Source organism: Electrona antarctica (assembly GCF_951216825.1).
Source record: "Electrona antarctica genome assembly, chromosome: 12".
NCBI classification, from domain to species: Eukaryota; Metazoa; Chordata; class Actinopteri; order Myctophiformes; family Myctophidae; genus Electrona; species Electrona antarctica.
This window is the reverse complement of record NC_136793.1, coordinates 37,873,961-37,897,666: the sequence shown is the minus strand read 5'-3', so window position 1 is coordinate 37,897,666 and position 23,706 is coordinate 37,873,961. Positions and strand designations below refer to the sequence as shown.

The following is a 23,706-nucleotide window of genomic DNA, read 5'->3' as shown; positions in this document are numbered from 1 at the left end:
CTTTCTCAGTATTTCCCCTCACAACCGGGGTCACTTAAATTAATGCTTTCTCTCTCTTTGTCTCTGGTTGCCTTTCTGAGTCCAGAAATGGAAGAAAAGAAAAGAAGTTTGTTCATGCTAACCTTAGCCTATAAGAACATGTTTAAAAAGAAAGACAAATATATATTAATGAATTAATGAATTAATCATACTTTAAATAAAGTGATCTAGGATCATTTGTCTGCTCTAGTGGGATTTGATCCCAGACCAGGAAGTGGTACATTTGGGTCTAAAGAGGTATTCACCACTACAGTGCTTCATCACTGAAGTCTTTACTGCAGGGGTGCCCACACATTTATGACGTGAGATCTACTTTCAAAATGACCAGCTCAAGAAGATCTACCCACTGAAAAGTGTACCATTGCTGAAAATAGTTTAAATATATAATGTACCTGGGGGGGGCTTTGGAATAGCAGTTTCTGCTGTCAAAATATGTCCCCCCCGTATTTAACTTGAACGCCCAATGCATTCTCAATGGCAATAGCACAAACTTTGGCATGCTACTAGTCCTACATACTTACACCTAGAAACCCCATTCAAACCTATTTAGGTTCATCTTACGGTGGACTCAACAAGATCTACCCACTGAAAAAATAAGTGTACCATTGCTGAAAATAGTTTAAATATATAATGTACCTGGGGGGGCTTTGGAATAGGGAGAAATTATGACAGGCAGTTTCTGCTGTCAAAATATGTCCCCCCTGTATTTAACTTAAACGCCCAATGCATTCTCAATGGCAATAGCACAAACTTTGGCATGCTACTAGTCCTACATACTTACACCTAGAAACCCCATTCAAACCTATTTAGGTTTCCTGTGTTCTTTGAATGTTTCATAGTTTTAGAAATATAGTGCTTTCAATTTTGAGAAATTCACAATGGGGCTCAATGGCAGATATTGGCACGTCAAAAAAGCACTTTCACCTAGAAACTCCATTCACACTTTTTATAATTCAGCTTACTGTGGAGACACATGCTGGAACTTTTTACTTTGAAATGATTTGTAGTTTCTGAGTTATTTAACTTAAACGCCCAATGCATTCTCAGTTTACTGTATTACTGTAGCTTTGCTGTTTCTCAAATCAATTCATTTTTATTCTGGATTGGCTCATTTCTATTCTGGATTGGCTCATTTTTATTCTGGATTGGCTCATTTTTATTCTGGATTGGCTCATTTTTATTCTGGATTGGCTCATTCTCTGCAACTCTTTTCCTCTCCTTCCCTCTTTCTCTTTTTCTCCGCCGTATTACCTCGCTCTCTTCTCTCACACTCCCCCTCCACATTACTCCTCCTGACTTCATGTCCTTCTCTTTCTTTTTATGCTTATCAATGATTGCCTCAAATGCCTTCCTTCCCCTCTCTCTCACGAGGGTTGTGGTTTGGTCACACTGACTCAGACTAGCATGTGAGAGCTACTGTATGTGAGGGAGTTCTTTCACCAGCCAATGACCTCACACAACTTCCTTCACACAACCTCAATCAATGAGGATGAAATGCACCGGAAGTGTGTTTTTGTCACGCTTAGGGTGAGGTGGGACATGAGCAAAACCTCCTTTAAAGGACCATACCGCCATCAATACATGTCTATTGACATAATACATGTTGTCTATTTTGTCCATTAATGGCTTTTTAATTTTTATTATTTGTTTACATGTTCTCCATAGTCATTAAAACGTTATTGAAAATCATTGCACAGTTAAGAAGTCATGGCCATTTGAAACTTTGAAACGCTATTTTGAGCATGCATGCGTTGGAACAAACACAACAGAATCTAGTTTAAAATTCTGCATTACCTGTCTCAAGCAAGTTTAAAAAAAATCCACGGTAAAGTGCAAAGTGAAATAAAAACCCTGATTTAAACCTTGTCATACAAGCACACCTGCTTGAGGAATTAAATAATTCCAGTAGAATGGTCCTTTAAAAGTTCACTTTTTATCCTTACGTGATAGATCCTTTAAAATCAAGGTCTTCTGGATTAAATATTAACCAAGTATCGCCCTGAAGGATTTATTGACCCAATTCATGTCTCAAGGGATCTGCTCAAGCACAGTTTCCCAAACATAAACAATCAGCTGGCAATTTTGTGCTATTTTGAGTAATGTTTGAGCATATTGACGACTTACACTCACCAGTGCAACAGAAGACTAGACTGCTGTGGTCCTACATGATTCATTGGGGTGTATCAGACCCGTTGAAACAAGTTCCAAATCAAATGTACGCTGGCGTTGGCAATACATTATTGAATATTATCAATATTATATGAATGTTCGTTTTCATTAACTCTCAGTTGCCCGTGGGTTTTGTGCTAAAACATGCTAAAACACATAAAGCCATATTTTTTGGAATAAAGCACCCACTGAATTATTCTGCCACTTACTCGTTATTATTCGCCCTCTCGTTGGTTGGCTTGGGTTCATGGCGCTTACTCCATCATTGTACGTCACTAGATCTCCTTAATGCCTCAAATGTGAGCACACACACACGCACGCATGCTCAAAGAGCAATAATGTATTTATCACACGATATAAAACATACTAAACCCCATTCGCTCTCTGTCCTCTCCTCAATTCAGGAGCAGAGTCCCAGTAACGCCACGTCCCTGGCCATGATGCAGGAGCCCCAGGACATGGTGGAGGAGACGGTTACCATCGAGGAGGACCCTGGAACCCCCACATCCCACGTCTCTGTGGTTACCTCCGATGATGGCACCACGCGGCGCACAGAGACCAAGGTAGCACACACACACACACACACACACACACACACACACACACACACACACACACACACACACACACACACACACACACACACACACACACACACATGCTGCTGAGTACACATGGATGGATAGACTTTACAGTTAAGGATTACATATTTACCGTATATGTTCCAAGGGCATGGGTCTATCTACAGTCATGCAGAGCTTGGTCACATGTCAACATTAATCTTTCCTATGCCTCATTCCTTGTTGTGACAATGACACAATATCGCCGACCGCTGGGGTCTGTAAAGTTCAAGTTGTTTATCTTATCTTAAACTGGAGCAGGCACAGGGGAGCGTTTGTCCCGAGGTGTAATGAATAGATGCTACACATGTAAGAGGGGAGGGATGAAGGTAGATTAGCATGCATACCACTTGGCTACATGGGAAATATTATCCGGGCACATGTGTACAGTACCTTCAATGTGTTAGATTAGATGTGTTGTGTACGGTATCATGGAATTTGTACTATGCTATTTCTCTTGTGCATAAATATTTACAAAAGTAGCTGGTGCTTTAACACACTGCAAAAGACAGTAAGAATGAATAACTTTGTGACGCCAGCACAGGCCAAATGACTATATAATAGACATATATACAGTTGGAGGCCATCAATATTGTCCTTTTCTTTTTGCTGAGGTTTGCGTGATCTGCGCAAAAGGACAGTTAACCCATTTTGGGCGGGAACCCCTTTTGGTGTTTTAAACATTGTTATAATTTAGCTATTGAAAAATAGCAGATCTACAAGCTCATAGCGCGCCACCGAGTGGCGCGCTACGAGCTTGTAGGTCTGCTATTTTAGAAAAATCGTGAAAATATTTATTTCAGAAAACTGGAGGATTTAGAAGGATTTTTTAAAATTTTGAAGTCAGGCCTAAATGGGTCAAATGATAAGGGACAATATCGGTGGCACCCAACTGTATACTGTGTAATATATGACTGTATCATCCCAACGCCAACTTTAGCCTTCAGTCATACCTGCACATTTGTATTTGTTTTTCCAGCCCAAGATCTGATTCCCTTTATAAGTCCCCTTTTAAACCTTTTAAACCATCTAAATGATAAATAAATAAATACATTAATTAAAAATGTCTGTGGATAACTGCCTCCAAACTGCATGATGCCACCCCCTCGCGGCCGAAGATACACTGAGCGCGTTTGTCTTATATAATTCTATGTGTATCCATAGTATTCTCATGATGTTGTGTCCTTCAAAATGGCACGACAAATTTCCACCCACCATCTATCCGACCGTGACTACAGATCTTGTAGCCTGCAGGGACTGCGACTACAGATCCTATAGCCTGCAGGGACTGCGACTACAGATCCTATAGCCTGCAGGGACTGCTGATTGTATAGCCTGTGGCTAAAATGCTAATGAACAGCTTAAATTTGGAAAAATAAAAAATCAGCTTCCCGACTCCCTGCATATCCCAATAGTCAATGTCCATGTGCGATTTCAGATCAATTGGCCAACCCACTATCGGAGAAAAAGGGGACTAAGAGTTTTGTTCATTTAATAGTGTAGGATAACCTGGTATTTATTTACAATCACCTGTTGTTTGCCACCAAGATGTCTGTGATGGAATACTATGAATAGTGTTATTATGGGGTGGTGCTTTCCTACTTTGTGCGGGTTGTTTTTTTTGACCCGCACTCTGCTTCTGTCTGTTGTTTGTTTCTCTGTAAGGGTGTACCATCTAATGTGAAGGTGAGTGGGTTTTGTTTCATATTGACTTTGCTTTCGCTCCACTCACCTGCACCACCATTGTGCGTGCGTGCGTGTGTATGTGTGTGCCCAATCTGCCCATTCCCATTGGTGGGCATGCCACGCAGACTATGCAGTCACCTATGCAGCATCCCAGCTAATGCACTAATAAGCTGGACCACTGGTTCTCAACTTCAGTCCTGGGGACCCAGAGAACTGGTGGTTTTCATTCTAGGCTTGTGATTAGGTTCTAGTTCAGACAAGAAAGTCACTAGATGCCTGGTGGGGCACTCATGGTGAATATCACTACTGTAGAAACCTTGTAGAACTAGGAGAGGAAAACTAGCAGCAGAAGTTGAGAACCACAGATTCTTTTCTATCAAATAAAACTGTACTACACAGCGCTTGCTGCTTCCACCGTTTGGGATGAGCTCTGGTTGCTATCTTTCACATACATACGTACACGTACTTGCTTTAAAACCAACTTTAATCGGCACTCTTTCTCTTTGACTCCACTCCCTCTTTTGTTCCTCCTGATCAGATAATCTCTTTGTTTAGTCTCCCAGGAATATTTACCAGTAGACGGTTTCACCAGTAGGTATTGAAGTACAGCTACTGTAGCTTTTCAGTATTCTGTGTTCGGCCAGCCCTTGCATTTCTCTGAAACGCTTAGTAGTCAAGATAAAATCAACTTTAGCAACCAGATTTATCACAAAGTACTTTTACCTCCAAAAATGGCAAATCTACAAGCTCACAACGTGACATTCTGCTCATTGGCACGCATGGCACATATGTGAAGTGTTTTTCTGGCCAACACACAAAAACACAAAGACCACACACAAAGGTCGACCACAGACAAACACACATACGTGCACTATTATTATTATGCAGCCCCGAGCTCACGAATGCGGACATGCACATACCGGTATACAGTACATCAATACGTATACACAAAGGGCATTGAACACACACTCATATACTGTGCACACTGATGCTAGTATGTGTGCTTGTTTGTCTGGCCGTGCAGACACTGGCTCACACAGGCACAAACAATATTATGCAAGCTCACACACAGACGCGTGGACAATGTTATACACTCATGCACTCAGGTAGGCATGCATACAGAGAGATACACTGACACATACACAGAAACGGCTCTCTAAAGCCTGGTCCATGCTTCCCTGCGCACCTGCTTTCACAAGCGTCATCCAAGTCACGCGCGCTTGCAGAGGGGTTTGCGAGCCTGGCCGTACACAGGTCATAAAACTCATTCAAGTGGCCATGGCTTGGCAATGAAACAAAAGATGAGCATTGTGGTCATGTTCAGTGGTCTTTTTTGCAAATGAAGATGAATGAAGGAAATGTATTATACGTAACTGAGTGAACGGAACACTTCTGTTCTTACACTTTCATATAATTCAAGACAAACAAGACTCTTCTAGAGCCAGCAGCTGTCCTTGAACTTAAAATAACAATTTTGTTGGTCTTTCAGGATGCCTCCCTATCTATTTTACACCACCACACTGGTGACAGAAAATGCTCATCAGACAGGCACATGTATGTCGCACATTGCAGGGCTGCGTATTTCATCCGCGACATCACGCTTAACCATGAACTGGGGCTTATCGAGGCGTTGTTCTGGCCGGGAGGTAGAGGAGAGGAAAGGACACTCCTTATAAGGGCCTGATGTCCTCTATGGGAGGAGACAGGCCAAGCTGGGTTCTGGAAATCATTTAAAGAAGAGGAGACGATTAATGTTGAGCAATGATCTTCTGACAGCCATCTTCTAATTAGTGGCAGAGCAGCCTGAGGGTGTACATGTACAATACAGTACAGTATAGGGACACAAGTCTTTTTTGTCTGTCAGTGTCACACACACACACACACACACACAGCCAGGCACGCACCCACACACACACACGCACACACGCACGCACGCACGCACGCACGCGCGCGCACACGCACACACTGCCAAGTGCCTTAGCCTAATGGCTTTTCGTCCTTGTCTTTGTTTCTAGTTTCTGATGTATTTCTACTGTACATGTATGGAAATACCCCTCTGCTCTCACTTTGACTCCTCATCCTGTTCCTTGTTTTCCTCTCTTCCGTGTGATTCAATACCAACCACCCTTCCTTTCACGCGCTTCTACTCTATCTCCAAGTTGGCTCATGTAGCATTCATCTGCTCCTTTGAACACAAGCCTTTCCATATACTGTATGTGTAACAGTGATACATGTATCTGCTCCTTTGAACACAAGCCTTTCCATATACTGTATGTGTAACAGTGATACATGTATCTGCTCCTTTGAACACAAGCCTTTCCATATACTGTATGTGTAACAGTGATACATGTATTCCCATATTCTGTATGTGTAACAGTGATACATGTATTTCCTTGATGGGAATCCTGCTTTCAACTACCAACATTTTTATACAGCTAAAAACTACTTTCTGATGTCTAGTTGGTGGTAGTAAACACATTTCTGGATCTGTTGATCTTTAACTCACCACAGTTAACTCAGTTGGAAAACGGATGTTAGGGAAATGCAGTCTCAACAACTATAACTGTGTGTGTGTGTGTGTGCGTGTGTGTGTGCGTGTGCGCGTGCGTGTGCGCGTGCGTGTGCGTCTGTGTGTGCGAGTTGAAACATTGAAACAAAATGTTTGCAATTGAGAATGGATGGTCTATCTAATATAATAATAGTTATCCAGCCCTTTGAATGAAAGTAATCTGGCCTTGGCTGAAACCATGCCGCGTGTGTTGATGTCTGTATGCGTGCACAGTTAAATACTCAATGTCCAATTAACTAAGAGTATAAATATGGGCCGGTTCATTTGGGTAACTAATAATCGGTTAAATTAACACAATCCATCCCAGCCCTCTAGGGGAAATCATGTGTGAAAAACCAAAGAAGAAGAAGGGCCCCCTGACTAACCAGGACTTGTAGCCCCCCATAGCTGTTGTTGTTCTTGCTGTAGGAGGAGCAGCATCGCCTGGTGGTAGCATCATCATTAGCATAGCTTGTTTTCAGGTTTTATAAGGTCCTTAACATCACAGATTGTCTCATTTTGAGCAGAAAAAGGACAAATAAGCGCGCGTGGCCACGTGCACGTTGGATCCGTATGTAGGCTGTCTGTATGTTTTTCTGCCTTTATTGATAGGATGAAAGTATAGTCTGACAGGAAATGAGGAGAGAGATGGGGGAAGACACGCGGAAAAGGCTGTCGGGAACAGGAGTTGAACCCACGCCACGCCGTCAGGCTGGCTCAGCAGCCTAGGTGCCATATACCTGTATATATGTTTTACATATTCTTTTTAATTACTGGATTAAATTAAATTAAAGAAAGACGAGTTCCCTCGTTCTGGCTAAGGCGTGTTGTGGAGAGATTGGCAAAGATTGTGTTAACAACACTCAGGATTTTACTGTGTTTGTACATGCTGTTTTATTCTTTGTGCCAATGAGCAGGCCAGGGCTTCCACATCCTCTCTCCCATTCCCATCCTGTTTAACTTCTCCTTGGCTTTTCTCCAGCACTCCCGCTGTCTGTCTGGCAGCCGCTGGACCAGTAATACACCAGTGTTCCACTACTGCTCCATAGACTTGAGTTAATGAGAGTTAAGTTAGACCACACAAACAAATCAAAAACATCCACCACACCCTGCATCACGCTCGGCCGGGAGTGGTTTCCGGGTTAATACTTAATGTTTCAGCAACATGCTGAACAGTAGCTGTTTCAGGTTTTCCTATATCTCTTTTTTTAACTGTCGTTGATGGCTAGAAGTGAGTGATTTAGACTACTACTGTTATCTCTGCTACTGTTGCCAGCATCAGTGATTTTCTTTCTTTCCAGACCATATTTTTATGACTTCCTTTAGAGTCACCTTTTAGTTGGTTGAATTGGAATTGGAATTGTGACGTTAGATGTATTCTATATCCACGTCAGAAGTTTCTCTTCTTGGCAGTATAGCTCTTCTTCACTTTATTTGAACCGTGCACCCGGTTGACTGTTTGACACGTGCTTGCATTTACTTGAGAATGAGAGAGAAAATAATGTCTCATGGTAGTTATGCTCTAGTTGCTGTATTATTACAGAACTACTACAGTACCTGAGCACCTGAGTACAGTACATGATTCACATCCACCGATCCCATGTCAGTAATAACAATAAAGTACATTTGTATGCCACCTTTCATAATACACAATGCAACTCATACAAGCACCACAGCATTTTGAATGGATGCAAATGTAAAAGGCGAGAGACAATGGAATATTGCTTATAAAAACAAAGTTCGATTTGTCTAGTAAAAGGTGTATGTTGATAATCAGTTAAGCCAGCTGATTCAGTATATACTGTAGGAATTGATATACCATCTGATGCAAGTACAGTACCGTTATCCCTGCTCACTTCTACTGATTGCTGTGCCAACCCAATCCACCCTTTTATCCAACCCCAGGTGACCAAAGTGGTCAAAACCATCATCCAACGAACCTACCACCCAGTGACGGTGACTGAGACCCTGACTGTGTCTGAATCCAGGCCGCCCACACGGACCCCCACCCCATCTGAGACAGACCCAGTAAACAGTGCTGTGCTACCGTGTGCATTTTGCTGTGATCCCCCCCCCCCCCCCCATTTTTTTCCTTCCTCGGAAAGGGATAGTTCACTTTTTCTTGAGTATTGATTGCAGTTTCTTAGACATTTTTAGACTCGTAAGTCTCGACTTACTTTGCCATCAAATGTTGGTAGTTGCCATTTCAGTTTGTGATGATGAACTCAAAGAAATGTTAGTCCAAAGAGAATAAAACATGGATGTCACCCTTTCTGGTGCTACTGATGTCTCCTAGTTTCTATAAAATAAAAATAAAAATACCAAGGGGAGTAAAACCAGAATAGTTTCGGCTTAACTTTTCCTCCGTAAAATAATAAATAAAAAACCAGAACTATCCCTTTATCTATGTTTTCCCTTTCCCTACTTACCCCTGTCTATAAAAGTGAATGCCGCAGAGATCGTAAAAACTCTTAACAGAACTGTAAGAGAGTGTGACGCTTTTAACAGTTTCATAAACAGTTTGAGCCTGCTTGTTATGTGCACACCTTTCAGAAGGACTGCTGGTTTACACACACACACACACACACACACACACACACACACACACACACACACACACACACACACACACACACACACACACACACACAGCACAGTACACACACCTTACAATATACAGTATGCACACATACATATCACACACCAACTAAATGTACTCTCAAACAAATACCATAGCCTATGTGCGTTCTCCAACATTTAACAAGTCTCTTTTAGCTCTGTGCGTGTTTACCATGCTCCAGCATCTCATTTCACAGAGGCTTCTGAAGCCTCTCTCATCTCCCTTTTTAGTGAGTTGTGAACTTCAGCACAGATCAAAGTTTGTTTGAAACCTGTGTGATGGTTCCCTCCGCAACCCCTGCCAGGCTCCTAAGGAGCAATGTTAGTGTAAGGGGTGGATCCATGTGAAGGCTTGGGAGGCCATGTCTGTGTTCATATCTTCTCTGTTATGACAGGTAGGTTCCATCCAGTACAGAGGAGGATAGAGCTGGAAAGACCACATTTAAACTGAATGGAGGAGAATGGAAGCAAGCAGGACAGGATAGAATACGATTGACCTTATTAAGATTCATACTCGTATGGCGGTGTCACGTGCTGTAAATAGCTGTGTTTGAGCAATGTTTAAGCAATCACAATCATCCTTCCATAAATTGACTGAATAGGGGAGACAATGAGTTTCATCCTGGCAGAACTGCCAGTCAAAGCGAAGACTGGCCAATCAGAGCGCGTCCTCACCGGACAGGCTTGCAGAGACTCTTGTGTAATGAAGCCGAAGACGTTGCCTGCCATATTATTTTGGACATTTTTTTAAATACAGTAGTACCTTACTACCTTTTATGTGATACCAACATATGCGTATATTGTATGGTAGTCATGCACGTGCTCGCACACATACAAAAGCATGATCGTAAGAATGCAGCTTAAGAAGTGATTTAATGTGAATGCACTGATTTCACAGACTGAGCTCCTGAGGCAGGGGGGAATGGCTGCTCTCCGGCTAACCCCGTGGTTACTATGGCAGCTGAAATGCTACCATAGTAACCTGTACGCTGAAATGGGTAGCGGATCTGTGGCTTTACCATGTCGACTAAAATGAATGGCGCCCTATTTCCTCTTCTGTTCTTGCCTGTTAGCATGTTATTTTGAAGGGCCCATATGTGGCCCACGCTTCATCTCTTTCACTAAGTTCAGAAGCCGACAAGGGCTCTTTATTTTTAACATGAAGGGGATGATCATTATAATGCGATTGAAAGCATTTGTGTGAGCACCATGCAGAGGCAGGGAGAAAGAGTGTTAAAAACAAATGTGTTATACAGTAATTACTGTACTCAAGTGAAAATTAGCTTCAGTGTTCCTAAAATGTTTTTTTTGTTTAGATTTTATGTATCAAGTTCACAGGGAAGGTGAAGCTAAAAGGAAAGCTAGTGAAAATATCTCTTTGTTTTTTCTAACCTAATGAGCATGCATGCACCAAAATTAAAGAACCCATAAATTAAATTCTGTTTTCTCAAAGGGCGGACAATCTTACATACAGTAGCTTCCCTCATATCTTTTTTTCTATACTAATTTTCTCAGACATTCTCCTGCATATATTTTTTTTACTTACCATTAAGACCTGAGGCTGATTCTACAAAATCTTCTAAATCCTAACAGTTTTCTGACAAACATATGTTGCTATGTCAGTGGTGCTCAAACTTGTTCATGTCAAGGACCCCCAAAACTGTATTTGGCCGCAGACCCCCATCTCAATATATTGTGTTCCAGGGACCCCCAGAATCAAAGATTTGAGTTAAAAATGTTCGCTTTAAAAATATATATTTTCAAAGATTTGCACACATTTTTCAAAAATAGCAGATCTACAAGCTGCTATTTTTGAATAGCCAAAGTATACCGGTTGTAATGGGTTAATGGGCCGTTTATTTACCTTATTTGACCTTTTCAATACTGTTGCATGAGTCAGATCCATGTCCATACTGGAATATTATCAGACCTTGCACTGTAATGTTGTCTCGAGAAGAGTGGTTCTCATAGTGGGGTCTGGGGACCCCCGGGGGTCATTGAGGGGGTTCCAGGGGTCCCCAACAAAAGTAATTAATATAGCATCACAAACATTTTAACCACCGCAGATCTACAAGAAGTCTGACTTTATTCTAAGGTTTCATAACATTCATTATCATCTATTTTTATTTTTTGTTTTTGTTTTAGGTTTTATGACCTCAATTACACCCACACAACCTGAACTTTGAACATTCAGTGGATTTTCTGTGGTGTGGGGTTTTCTCTGTGTGTTATGAAGCCTTTTGAGCTGCAATGAAAACAGGCAAAATCCCTCAACATCTGCTGGCAAATTGTTATGTCATACAGTATATGGGATTTGTGGACTGTTACATCACATTCCACAGGCAAACTTGTTTGAGCCAGAAAACCCCAGACCACAGAAAATCTACTGAATGTTAAAAGTTTTTTTTGGGTGCAATTGAGCTCAGAAAATAAAAATAAAAAAAGAGAAAGAAAAAGTACAAAAACTCACCAGACCTTTAACATCCTCAACAGTAGTGTCGATTTTCGACATGATTCCGTTGTTGTTTCTTTCATTCCTGATTAAATTGTAAATTATGCACTAATCCACAGGAGTGATGATAAATCATATTCCAATTAAGAGTAGCTATCGTGTACCTCCACATGCGTTACGCCCCCCTAGTGAGACCTTTCACTGTCGGCTGTAAAGAAGATGTTGGCTTGATGGCCCGGGTATCGGAGGAGACCTGAGGCTTTCTTCACCCTCCCAATGACTGATTGTGGGGGTTAGCAGAGATGGAGTACTTGTAGAGAGGCTGGGGAATTGGGAATTGGCTATACTAAATTGGGACTTGAAGGGGAGAAAATGTTTTTCTTTTTTCTTGAAGGGGCATGTTTTGCACAATAAGTCTTTTCATTATGTCTGCCCACGATCTCTTTGATTCATACAGTAGGCTACGTTTGTTTACCTCAGTCACTGATACTAAATCTGATATTTTATTTTAATTTTTTCTATGAACCTGTGACTTGACACCCATACTGTTATAAAACGGAAATAAAAAGATTTTGAAAAGAAAGAGTAGCTATACATTGACACCACGGCGCGTAAACAGCGCCTCAAACTGTGACTCCGCCCACAACCGGGGGAAGTTGTGATTTGCGCTCGTTCACTGCAATGCAATTTGCGGCATTTTCAAAACAATATTGAGCAGAGTAGCGATTATCAAACGTATTTGCAATGCCATACGTTGAAAGATCTGTTGCCCGTGGACAAGGCACGCTACCTCCGCAAGTTAGATAGCATCGGCATAGATGTTTGTCCGTATGTGATTAAGGATTGGACCAAGTTGCATTGGCAGCCATAGAAAATTCTTACCCCAGGCTAAAACCGGATGTGACGTTTTTGGGCGTTCCTGTCTAGCGTGGTGTCAGTGTATGGAGTAGCGTCTGTTGAGATGCTCATAACAATGGGTCAGGAAACAAGCCTCTGCCAGCCACCACAGTGTCAGGCTCAACGTGACTCCCACCATACCTATTGGCCACTTACACCCCTCCCCCACCACACCCACACCCCCCGCCCCGCCAACTATGATTCATTTTCATCAACCTCATTAATTGTGAAGATGAATTCATAGCCGTGGACAAAATAGCCAATTATCAGCCACTGCAAAATTCACTGCGTAGCAAATTGGTTTCTGGAGGAGAGGAGAGGAGAGGAGAGGAGAGGAGAGGAGAGGAGAGGAGAGGAGAGGAAGGAGACATGCCTGATGTTTCTGAGTTCTATAGACAAGTGGTTCCCAAACGTTTTAGCTCAAGACCCAAAACAGAAATTAGCCAAACTAGTGAAATCAGCAGATCTATACGCTCACACAATGTTTGTGCCGTGTTGTGACAGAATAGGCAGGGGACAGGTAAGGTCCACTCCTCTCTTCTCATCTTAGATGGTCACAGACTGTTGTGGTTCCACTGAGCATGACAGCTCTCTCTGTTCCATTGGGAGCGTAGAGAAGCGCCAGGGTCCACTGCTTCTACAGATGTACCATGCTACATCACAGTGCCAGTGGACTGTCTGGGAGACGCTGGCTGAGGGGTTGAATTTTAAACGCTGGAGCAAAGCAGAAAGCGACAACAATGGCAGGCTGCTGGATTTTTATTCCTGGTGCGACTACCTTGACTATTTTATATACTGTGTGTGTGTGTGTGTGCGTGTGCGTGTGCGTGTGCGTGTGCGTGTGCTGTATACTATACCGTATCCATTGTTAGCAGGTAGGCTATGACATCAGTACTTAGTGCAGTTATCAAGAAAAAAATCAAGAACAAAGTAGTACAGTTTAAATATAAAGAAACTGTATCAAACAAATTTAAAAAGCCGTAAGAGGGTATTAAAATTCATTCAATTAAATCCATTGAGTGCACAAAACATAATACCATGGGGCAACCTCAAACTGGCAAGTGGACAGTTTGGGGAAGGACTTTATGTGGGATGGGAGACTATTTCATAGTCTATAGTCTATAGAGTTGTTGAGAGGATGACCTCGGGGCAGGAAGTCGTGTTAGCAGATCAGAGATGTATTGTGGGGCTAATCCATTTAGGGCTTTAATAAAAACACATGCGTGTGCGCAGCCACACACACACACACACACACACACACACACACACACACACACACACACACACACACACACACACACACACACACACACACACACACACACACACACACACACACACACACACACACACACACACACACACACTCTTTCCATGTCTATTTTATCCATGGCCTTCAGAAGCAAAGCAGAACAGTGCAAAGATAAAGCACCTTTTGTTTTCATATGAATGGGTTTGTACATTGGCACTGAGAGTCTATAATAACCCCAAACATAACTGGATTTTATTAACATGAATGGATGAGGCGTTTTCCTCTTCATTAGGCTGTCAAATGCATGCTTCAATAATGCTAAGGCTGCACGTTACAGAAGCAATTACTCATTACTCTCTCATTTCATTTGTCAGCTTGCCTCACCGCTTTCCAATGAGATTTTTGAATCTAGCTGTCAGATAGCTGCATTCGTGCTACAGCTGGGAACAGACTTTCTGTGGGTGGTCGGCTCGGCTTGGCTCTGTGAACATGATGTCAGGTTACTGTGAACATCAGGTTTTACTTTAACAATATCAGCCTTCTAAGTTACGTCACGTTGACATGTCAGGGAGTCAGCGATAGGCCATGGATGTCAAAACAAGTGTAGAGAACACTGCCATTAAGGTACTGCCATTTCATGTCAGGGAGTCAGCGATAGGCCATGGATGTCAAAACAAGTGTAGAGAACACATAAGGTACTGCCATTTCATGTCAGGGAGTCAGCGATAGGCCATGGATGTCAAAACAAGTGTAGAGAATACATAAGGTACTGCCATTTGCAACCAACAGCTGTGAGTGATTGACTCTTAGGCTAAACATTACCTTTGATAGGAAACATGGAGCTTCTCTGTGTGTTTCTTCACCTTACGGACCAAACCGGCTACTGGTATACGGTATACCCACATGTCTGGGTAGAAGAACATCTGATGGCAGTGGGCTATAGAGAGGCTATAGAGAGGTATAAGAACATCTGATGGCAGTGGGCTATAGAGAGGCTATAGAGAGGTATAAGAACATCTGATGGCAGTGGGCTATAGAGAGGCTATAGAGAGGTATAAGAACATCTGATGGCAGTGGGCTATATAGAGAGCGATATAAGAACATCTGATGGCAGTGGGCTATAGAGAACATCTGATGGCAGTGGGCTATAGAGAGAACATCTGATGGCAGTGGGCTATAGAGAACATCTGATGGCAGTGGGCTATAGAGAGAACATCTGATGGCAGTGGGCTATAGAGAGAACATCTGATGGCAGTGGGCTATAGAGAACATCTGATGGCAGTGGGCTATAGAGAACATCTGATGGCAGTGGGCTATAGAGAACATCTGATGGCAGTGGGCTATAGAGAGGCTATAGAGAGGTATAAGAACATCTGATGGCAGTGGGCTATAGAGAGGCTATAGAGAGGTATAAGAACATCTGATGGCAGTGGGCTATAGAGAGCGATAGCTGCTGTATGTGCTGACTTTTAGCTCTTGAGAACCTGAAAACTGTACTGATGGTGTGGAAAATACTAACCAAAATATAACAAATAATTTGCATCAGGGTGCACGTAAGGAAAAAAAAAGAGCTAATGACTGTCTAATTGTAGGTCAGTGTGTCTAACAGGCTTGTGTCACCCTTCCCTCCAAAGGTAACCAAGATGGTGAAGACAGTGACCACGCGGACGGTGCGACAGGTGCCGCTAGGCCCCGACGGCCTGCCCGTGGGGCCTGAAGGCTCTTCGCCACTGGGCAGCTACACAGATTCCATCGACCGGCGCTACGTTAAGAACGGCGGGGTTGGCACCGACCGCTACGTCATGACCACGCCGCAGGCCACCTCCACCCTGACGCGCTCGTACAACAACACCTCCACCTACAACAACACCAGCGGGGACTCATACCACCACCTTCACTACGGCCTGCAGCACGACGGCTATCCCATGTCAGACGCCCTGGTGGCCACAGATGGCTATGGCAGTCTGTCACGCGGCGTCAACTACCGTCCACCACGATACCCCTACGGAGCCAACAACTACCGGCCAGAGAACTGCAGTTACACACTCCCCATCCGCAAGGATGATTACGGACACGTGGCACAGCCCCAGGTCTGTTTTTGTTAGTTAAATATGCATTATTTATTTATTACTGTATCTACTGTATTATGTAATATTGAATATGCTGTCCTTTTCCTGCAGCTGTAATGACCCAGCAGCTGTAATTCTCCTATACCTGAGTTGTAGTTGTGATGTTATGTTATGTTATGTTATGTTGTGTAAAGGGCATTGTAGTGTCTGCCTTTTGTGGTGCCACAGATAGTAAACCCATTCATTTGTCCCATAGGGATTTCCAAAAATATTTGGTTCCAGACTTAAAATTATTTATATAAATATTTAATAACATTTCAATAATTCTAAGCCTGGAACCAAATATTTTTGGAAATCTCTATGGAAAACGCCTCCATATATGGTCACGCATCGTGACATCACGCCTAGTCACCCACGCCTCCATAATGGTCATGCATGATGACATCACGCCTAGTCACCCCATGCCTCCATATATGGCCATGCATCATGACATCACGTCTAGTCACCCACGCCTCCATAATGGCCATGCATCATCATGACATCACGTCTAGTCACCCCATGCCTCCATATATGGCCATGCATCATGACATCACGTCTAGTCACCCCATGCCTCCATATATGGCCATGCATCATGACATCATGTCTCGTCACCCCACGCCTCCATATATGGCCATGCATCATCATGACATCACGTCTAGTCACCCCACGCCTCCATATATGGCCATGCATCATGACATCACGTCTAGTCACCCACCCCTCCATTATATGGTCATGCCTCGTGACATCACATGATATCATGTGACATCATCAGGGATCTCCATATATGGGCATATATGTAGTTGAGACGTAGACGACATTGCCAGGGGCCCTTCTCCATATATGGGAATGTCAATATATGGCCATATCATTTCCCGTTGGTTCGTTGGTTCGTTCATCACCTAGATCTGACCTGAAACCTCAAACCCTTAGATCTCCATATATGGAGCTGACCTGTTCTGACATTCCATATGTTGATCCAACCCCACCCGTCCTTCCTGTTATGACATTCTGTCAGTCAGTCCGTCACACCTCGCAACACGCTCATTCCATATGTTGATCTGACCTTATCTGACCTCATCTGACCTCATCAAACCCTGTACACTCACCGAGGTGGATGTGTGCCATCAGACGCCATCAGGGCATCTTACTGGTGTTATGTTATTGTCGCAGGTCGCAGTTAACTATGAAACCGTGCATTTCCCGTCAGTCAGTCAGTCACGCCCCATATACTGTATGGTCATGCCTTGTGACATCACGCGATGTCGTCAATATTAAGCCCATATATGTAGATCCCATAAATATTGGCCAGCACCTCAAACCTCAAACCCTTTGATCTCCATATATGGACCTGTTCTGACATTCCATATGTTGACCCTTCCCCACGCGTCCTTCCTCTTCGATGTCTCCCTTTTGACTGATACCTGTCCATTTAAACTCTAGACGGGCCTGCCCCAAAGTTAAGTGCAGCCGCGCCCGTCAGCCGGCGAAAACTAGAGTTCTCAACAGGCCCGAAAATTAAGGCCCGGCCCTACCTGGGCCCTCATCAAACCCTGTACACTCAAGACACTGCCCCCGCTGCCACCCTTAGATCTCCATATATGGAGCTGACATTCCATATGTTCTGACATTCCATATGTTAATCTGACCTCATCAAACCCTGTACACTCAAGACACGCTCCATATATGGCCAGTACATAATTCATTCCATATGTTGATCTGACCTCCCATGCCAAAGCGCCAGCGCTCGCCCATCAGTCTGCTGTCACCCAGGCAGATATGTTGATCTGACACCCCATTCCAAAGCGACAGCGCTCGCCCAGCAGTCTGCTGTCACCCAGGCGGATGCCAAGAAGCGACCTCGAGGTCGCTTCTTGTCCTCAGGTGTCTTACTGGTGTTATGTTATGTTATGTTATGTTATGTTATGTTATGTTATGTTATGTTATGTTATGTTATGTTATGTTATGTTATGTTATGTTATGTTATGTTATCCTCTGCCCAGGTGCCCATGGGCAGCAGCACTGTAGATCTGAACCGATCCCAGCCAGAGCGTTTCCAGGCGGAGCCGTACGGTCTGGAGGATGACCGCCGCAGCCTGGGGCCAGAGGAGGAGGAGCCCTACGAGCTGGAGCCAGACTACTCCACCGCTGGCCGGCGTACGCTGCCAGGAGTCAATCGAGGCCGCACACACCGGGAGCCCCTCCGTGATGGGCCCCGTGTCAGGTGAGGAGATGAACTACTTATACCCCATATGGGTAACCGTCAGAGTCCCTCATGGCTCAATACTAGTGTCTTTTTACTGAAACTTTCACTGAAATTTTCACTGAAAATAGCCGATCGACAAGCTCACACGTTGTGAGCTTGTCAATCTTGTCAATTTTCTGTGAAAGCTTTCCCCACAATAAGGATGCTGGGGTTCAGTTAAAGCCCCTCTCCCCCAACTATTCCCCACACCGTCCTGAACTGGGCCCCTCTCCCCCAACTATTCCCCACACCGTCCTGATCTGGACCCCTCTCCCCCAACTATTCCCCACACCGTCCTGATCTGGACCCCTCTCCCCCAACTATTCCCCACACCGTCCTGATCTGGACCCCTCTCCCCCAACTATTCCCCACACCGTCCTGATCTGGACCCCTCTCCCCCAACTATTCCACACACCGTCCTGAACTGGGCCCCTCTCCCCCAACTATTCCTCACACCGTCCTGAACTGGGCCCCTCTCCCCCAACTATTCCTCACACCGTCCTGAACTGGGCCCCTCTCCCCCAACTATTCCACACACCGTCCTGATCTGGGCCCCTCTCCCCCAACTATTCCTCACACCGTCCTGATCTGGACCCCTCTCCCCCAACTATTCCACACACCGTCCTGAACTGGGCCCCTCTCCCCCAACTATTCCACACACCGTCCTGAACTGGGCCCCTCTCCCCCAACTATTCCACACACCGTCCTGAACTGGGCCCCTCTCCCCCAACTATTCCACACACCGTCCTGATCTTGGCCCCTCTCCCCCAACTATTCCACACACCGTCCTGAACTGGGCCCCTCTCCCCCAACTATTCCACACACCGTCCTGATCTGGACCCCTCTCCCCCAACTATTCCCCACACCGTCCTGATCTGGACCCCTCTCCCCCAACTATTCCCCACACCGTCCTGATCTGGACCCCTCTCCCCCAACTATTCCACACACCGTCCTGAACTGGGCCCCTCTCCCCCAACTATTCCTCACACCGTCCTGAACTGGGCCCCTCTCCCCCAACTATTCCTCACACCGTCCTGAACTGGGCCCCTCTCCCCCAACTATTCCTCACACCGTCCTGATCTGGACCCCTCTCCCCCAACTATTCCACACACCGTCCTGAACTGGGCCCCTCTCCCCCAACTATTCCACACACCGTCCTGAACTGGGCCCCTCTCCCCCAACTATTCCACACACCGTCCTGAACTGGGCCCCTCTCCCCCAACTATTCCACACACCGTCCTGATCTTGGCCCCTCTCCCCCAACTATTCCACACACCGTCCTGAACTGGGCCCCTCTCCCCCAACTATTCCACACACCGTCCTGAACTGGGCCCCTCTCCCCAAACAATTCCACACACCGTCCTGATCTGGGCCCCTCTCCCCCAACTATTCCACACACCGTCCTGAACTGGGCCCCTCTCCCCCAACTATTCCACACACCGTCCTGAACTGGGCCCCTCTCCCCAAACAATTCCACACACCGTCCTGATCTGGGCCCCTCTCCCCCAACTATTCCTCACACCGTCCTGATCTGGGCCCCTCTCCCCCAACTATTCCTCACACCGTCCTGATCTGGGCCCCTCTCCCCCAACTATTCCACACACCGTCCTGATCTGGGCCCCTCTCCCCCAACTATTCCTCACACCGTCCTGATCTGGGCCCCTCTCCCCCAACTATTCCACACACCGTCCTGATCTTGGCCCCTCTCCCCCAACTATTCCACACACCGTCCTGAACTGGGCCCCTCTCCCCCAACTATTCCACACACCGTCCTGAACTGGGCCCCTCTCCCCAAACAATTCCACACACCGTCCTGATCTGGGCCCCTCTCCCCCAACTATTCCTCACACCGTCCTGATCTGGGCCCCTCTCCCCCAACTATTCCACACACCGTCTTGTGCACACTAGTCAGAAAAAACACTATACTGTTTCATTATGGAGCTAGCATATTACATTAGAGCTTGAAGTTACATTTCAATTCAATTTTATTTTATTATAAGTTGCATCAGTTTACAACAAACACAACGCACAACTGCAGGGCTTACAATGTTTTGTTCTTGTCGACAAATCAAGCATTTAAGAGTTCAGCACCAAGGACAGTGACCATGACAGTATTGAAATCCACTTCAACTAATGAGCAACACTGTAGCTAAAATATCACTAGAATGGTAGAATTGGCACGTTGGTACTTTCAGTTAACCTGACTCCGCCAGATGGGGCAGCAGAGAGTACACGAACCCAGTGTACTCTCTGCTGCCCCATCTGGCGGAGTCAGGTTAACTTTCAGTAGGCTACAAGGACTCGACGAGTGTTGAGCTCTGCGAACTCATCCAATGTATGTAATTTTCAATCGACAACATGGCCAGTCCAGCAAGTCTCTCCTGCGCTTGGCGGTTGCGACAGTGACAGGAAGGGTCCGAAATAATAGGAAAGCCTGTGCAAACCTCACTGAATGTAGAGGTCACTGCTGGGTGGTTTACAATTAGCATTTTAGCTAGATTCACAACTGACTTTTGTTTCGGTATCTGGTCCCTGAAACTGATTCTGAAAGAAAGCAGCTGGCCAGGGATGTTATGGCACGACTCAGACTGTAGTGCTCACTAAGCCGTCTGGCAGCTTGGTGTAACTCCTCATCCTGTGCTTCCAACAGTGTGTTTGGGTGAATTGCGTCGAACAAAATCGCAGTTCCATGTAAGCTTTGGGAAAGTTTCTGTATGATGTATATCGAAAGGCATTGAAAACCTTCACCCGGAAGTTTCTTTCTGCGTCAGTAGGGCTTCAGAAAGTTCATCAATGTGACGCTTAACCTTTCTCGCCCTGGTTATTACTAATTGTGTTCGACTGCCTCGTTTAGTTGCTGTAGAAAGAGTGGTGTGATAGATGGCGCAATAGAGTAGATGCTTTGAGGATATCTGTGTGTTTCGCTTGCATTATTGAGTACCACAGACGAAAAACAGTCCAAATTTCAGACTGACCCCTCCACGAAAAGGCCTCGTTGTCCTGACCCCTTATCTATCATTTATACATTATGGATCAATAGTGTGGACTTAGACTGTTATTCGTCTGTGGCATTCAATTGTGAGGCAGCCTTTAAGCATTTCAAAATCAAATGTTGACCAAAAATATAAAGCTAAATTTGCTGATTGCATTATTTAATGCACTTCATCGCGCTCATCATTTTTGTCACTGGTATAAGGTTTATTTTGCAAGCACATAATGGTGAGAGGACCAGCGGGTTGGTCATAAACCTTTTTATTGTTATCTTTCTGCTCTCTGGCGTCATCAACTCAGTGAGCAAAGCCCATCTCTTGATACTATGACCAAAAATGTTGTATAGCAACTCTACAGTGTCATAAAACTGCTTCACTCCAGGGAAGTTTTTAACAGAGGACATAATGGGCAAGGGGTTCTTTCTCTGCTATTCTTTCTTTTCAAAATCTTTTTATTTTCGTTTTATAACAGTATGGGTGTCAAGTCACAGGTTCTTGCTTGTACGCCTGAATGCACACCACTCATTTTAGCAGCCCTATCATATCCCTGTCCATGGCATTTAGACAGATCTAATCCGTTTTTCTTTATAGAGCCCAGAATTTTGCTTTCAAGCTCTGCAGCTGATGAGCCTACAGTCGCTTCAAACCCCCAAAGCACTTAATTGACCTGTATATCTGTAGCAATATCCATGTCATTTAACATAACGGCAGACTTGGCTCACTGGTCTATCTTGGACACATCTTGCGTTAAAAATGGGGCTTCATTTATTTCATCAATTATGTTAGCTTTCACACGTTGAGATAATATGTAAATAATCTCATCTTGAATCTGGTGACTTAGGTATTTCACTTACCCTTCTGGTCAGTTGATTAGCTCTTTCAAAACAGGGTCATAACTATTAACAAAACATTGCCAGCATTTCCTTGACCCAGAGCCTCCCTATGACTCCTGAATGCCAAGTTGCATGAAGCCAGAGTGAGTGTTACATTTACAATGCGATCCACGACCTGTCTCCAAAACAGGGCCGCGTTGCGTACACACACATTTCAGCATTTATTGTACCATTATTTTTATAGTAGCCAGGTCTCCAGACAGAATCAACACGAGGATGTTGTGATTATGTGGTCAGCTACCAGAGTGTCCCTTAGATAAATTATTGATATTTAGTCAGTGGTGGTTGTTTGCGCATGCAAAAGAACAATGTCCCATGTTAGCTTCAGCTCAATGGAGCCCTGTGTGACTTGATTATCCAGGACGTGTTGATGCATGTTGTCTAAACGATGCACACAGGTCATTTTTTGTCCTCCGCATTGGACAATGAGCTCTTGTTTCCCATACATGGATGCAGGCTTTGTCTCAATACAGGAGCAGAACAGACCCGTTTAGGGGAGGTTGAAATAAAGAGTACTTGTCTCATTCTAGCAGCGACAAAGACCATTAGGCGGAGCAGCAAATAAACAGATGTTTTTTCTCCTTGAGCACATCGGACAAGGAGAGGGGGCGAGTGGAAACGATGCTTTGATTGCCATTTTCATGCAAATGTGTAGTGAACATGTGCTTGTGTCACAGCGAGAATGATAGCACAAAGATGCCGGGAAAAAGAGAGAGAACACAGCAGGGAAAGAAAGTGGATGATGTTGTCATGCATTTATGTCATTTACAACACTGGCTTTCATCTTCAGGGTTCTCCCTGTCTATCCAGCTCTGTAGTAAACAGAACCCAGTTCCAAGTTTGTCTGCTATTTGTTGTTTGTTTGTTTCATTACTTCCTATTTCACTTGTTTATCCTGTATCCTGTATGAGTTCTCTCCGGATTGGGTGAAATTGGTATACAAAATAATTATTAATTATTATTTTCTGTTGAGAGACGGGGAGACCACTGTTACAGAACAAGCACTATAGCAACGTCTACTATTGGAATATAGAGATATTGCTTAAGAACGAAAAAACATTGCATGGATGCACCTGGGACGTATCCTCAGTGAGTTATCCCAAGGTCATCTGCGTTTCGGGTCTCGCAACATCATACCCGGTGTGATCAAGTCCCGACTTACATCCCAGGCCAGTAGCTACCCTCTATCAG

The 23,706-nt window shown here is 44.4% G+C and overlaps 1 protein-coding gene across 9 annotated transcripts in view; it reads left to right on the top strand.

Moving 5' to 3' along the window:
• arvcfb (ARVCF delta catenin family member b) overlaps positions 1 to 23,706 on the top strand; it is a 288,700-nt gene that overhangs the window by 171,907 nt on the left and 93,087 nt on the right. For 6 of the 9 annotated variants that reach the window (XM_079516206.1, XM_079516204.1, XM_079516200.1 and 3 more), the window contains 4 exons: positions 2,613 to 2,771; positions 4,494 to 4,514; positions 15,917 to 16,372; positions 18,391 to 18,611. In XM_079516206.1, the coding sequence (XP_079372332.1) occupies positions 2,646 to 2,771; positions 4,494 to 4,514; positions 15,917 to 16,372; positions 18,391 to 18,611 (824 nt within the window). In that variant the 5' untranslated portion in view covers positions 2,613 to 2,645. The remainder of the gene's footprint in view (positions 1 to 2,612; positions 2,772 to 4,493; positions 4,515 to 15,916; positions 16,373 to 18,390; positions 18,612 to 23,706) is intronic. The other 3 variants (XM_079516202.1, XM_079516207.1, XM_079516201.1) reach the window with 1 other exon arrangement.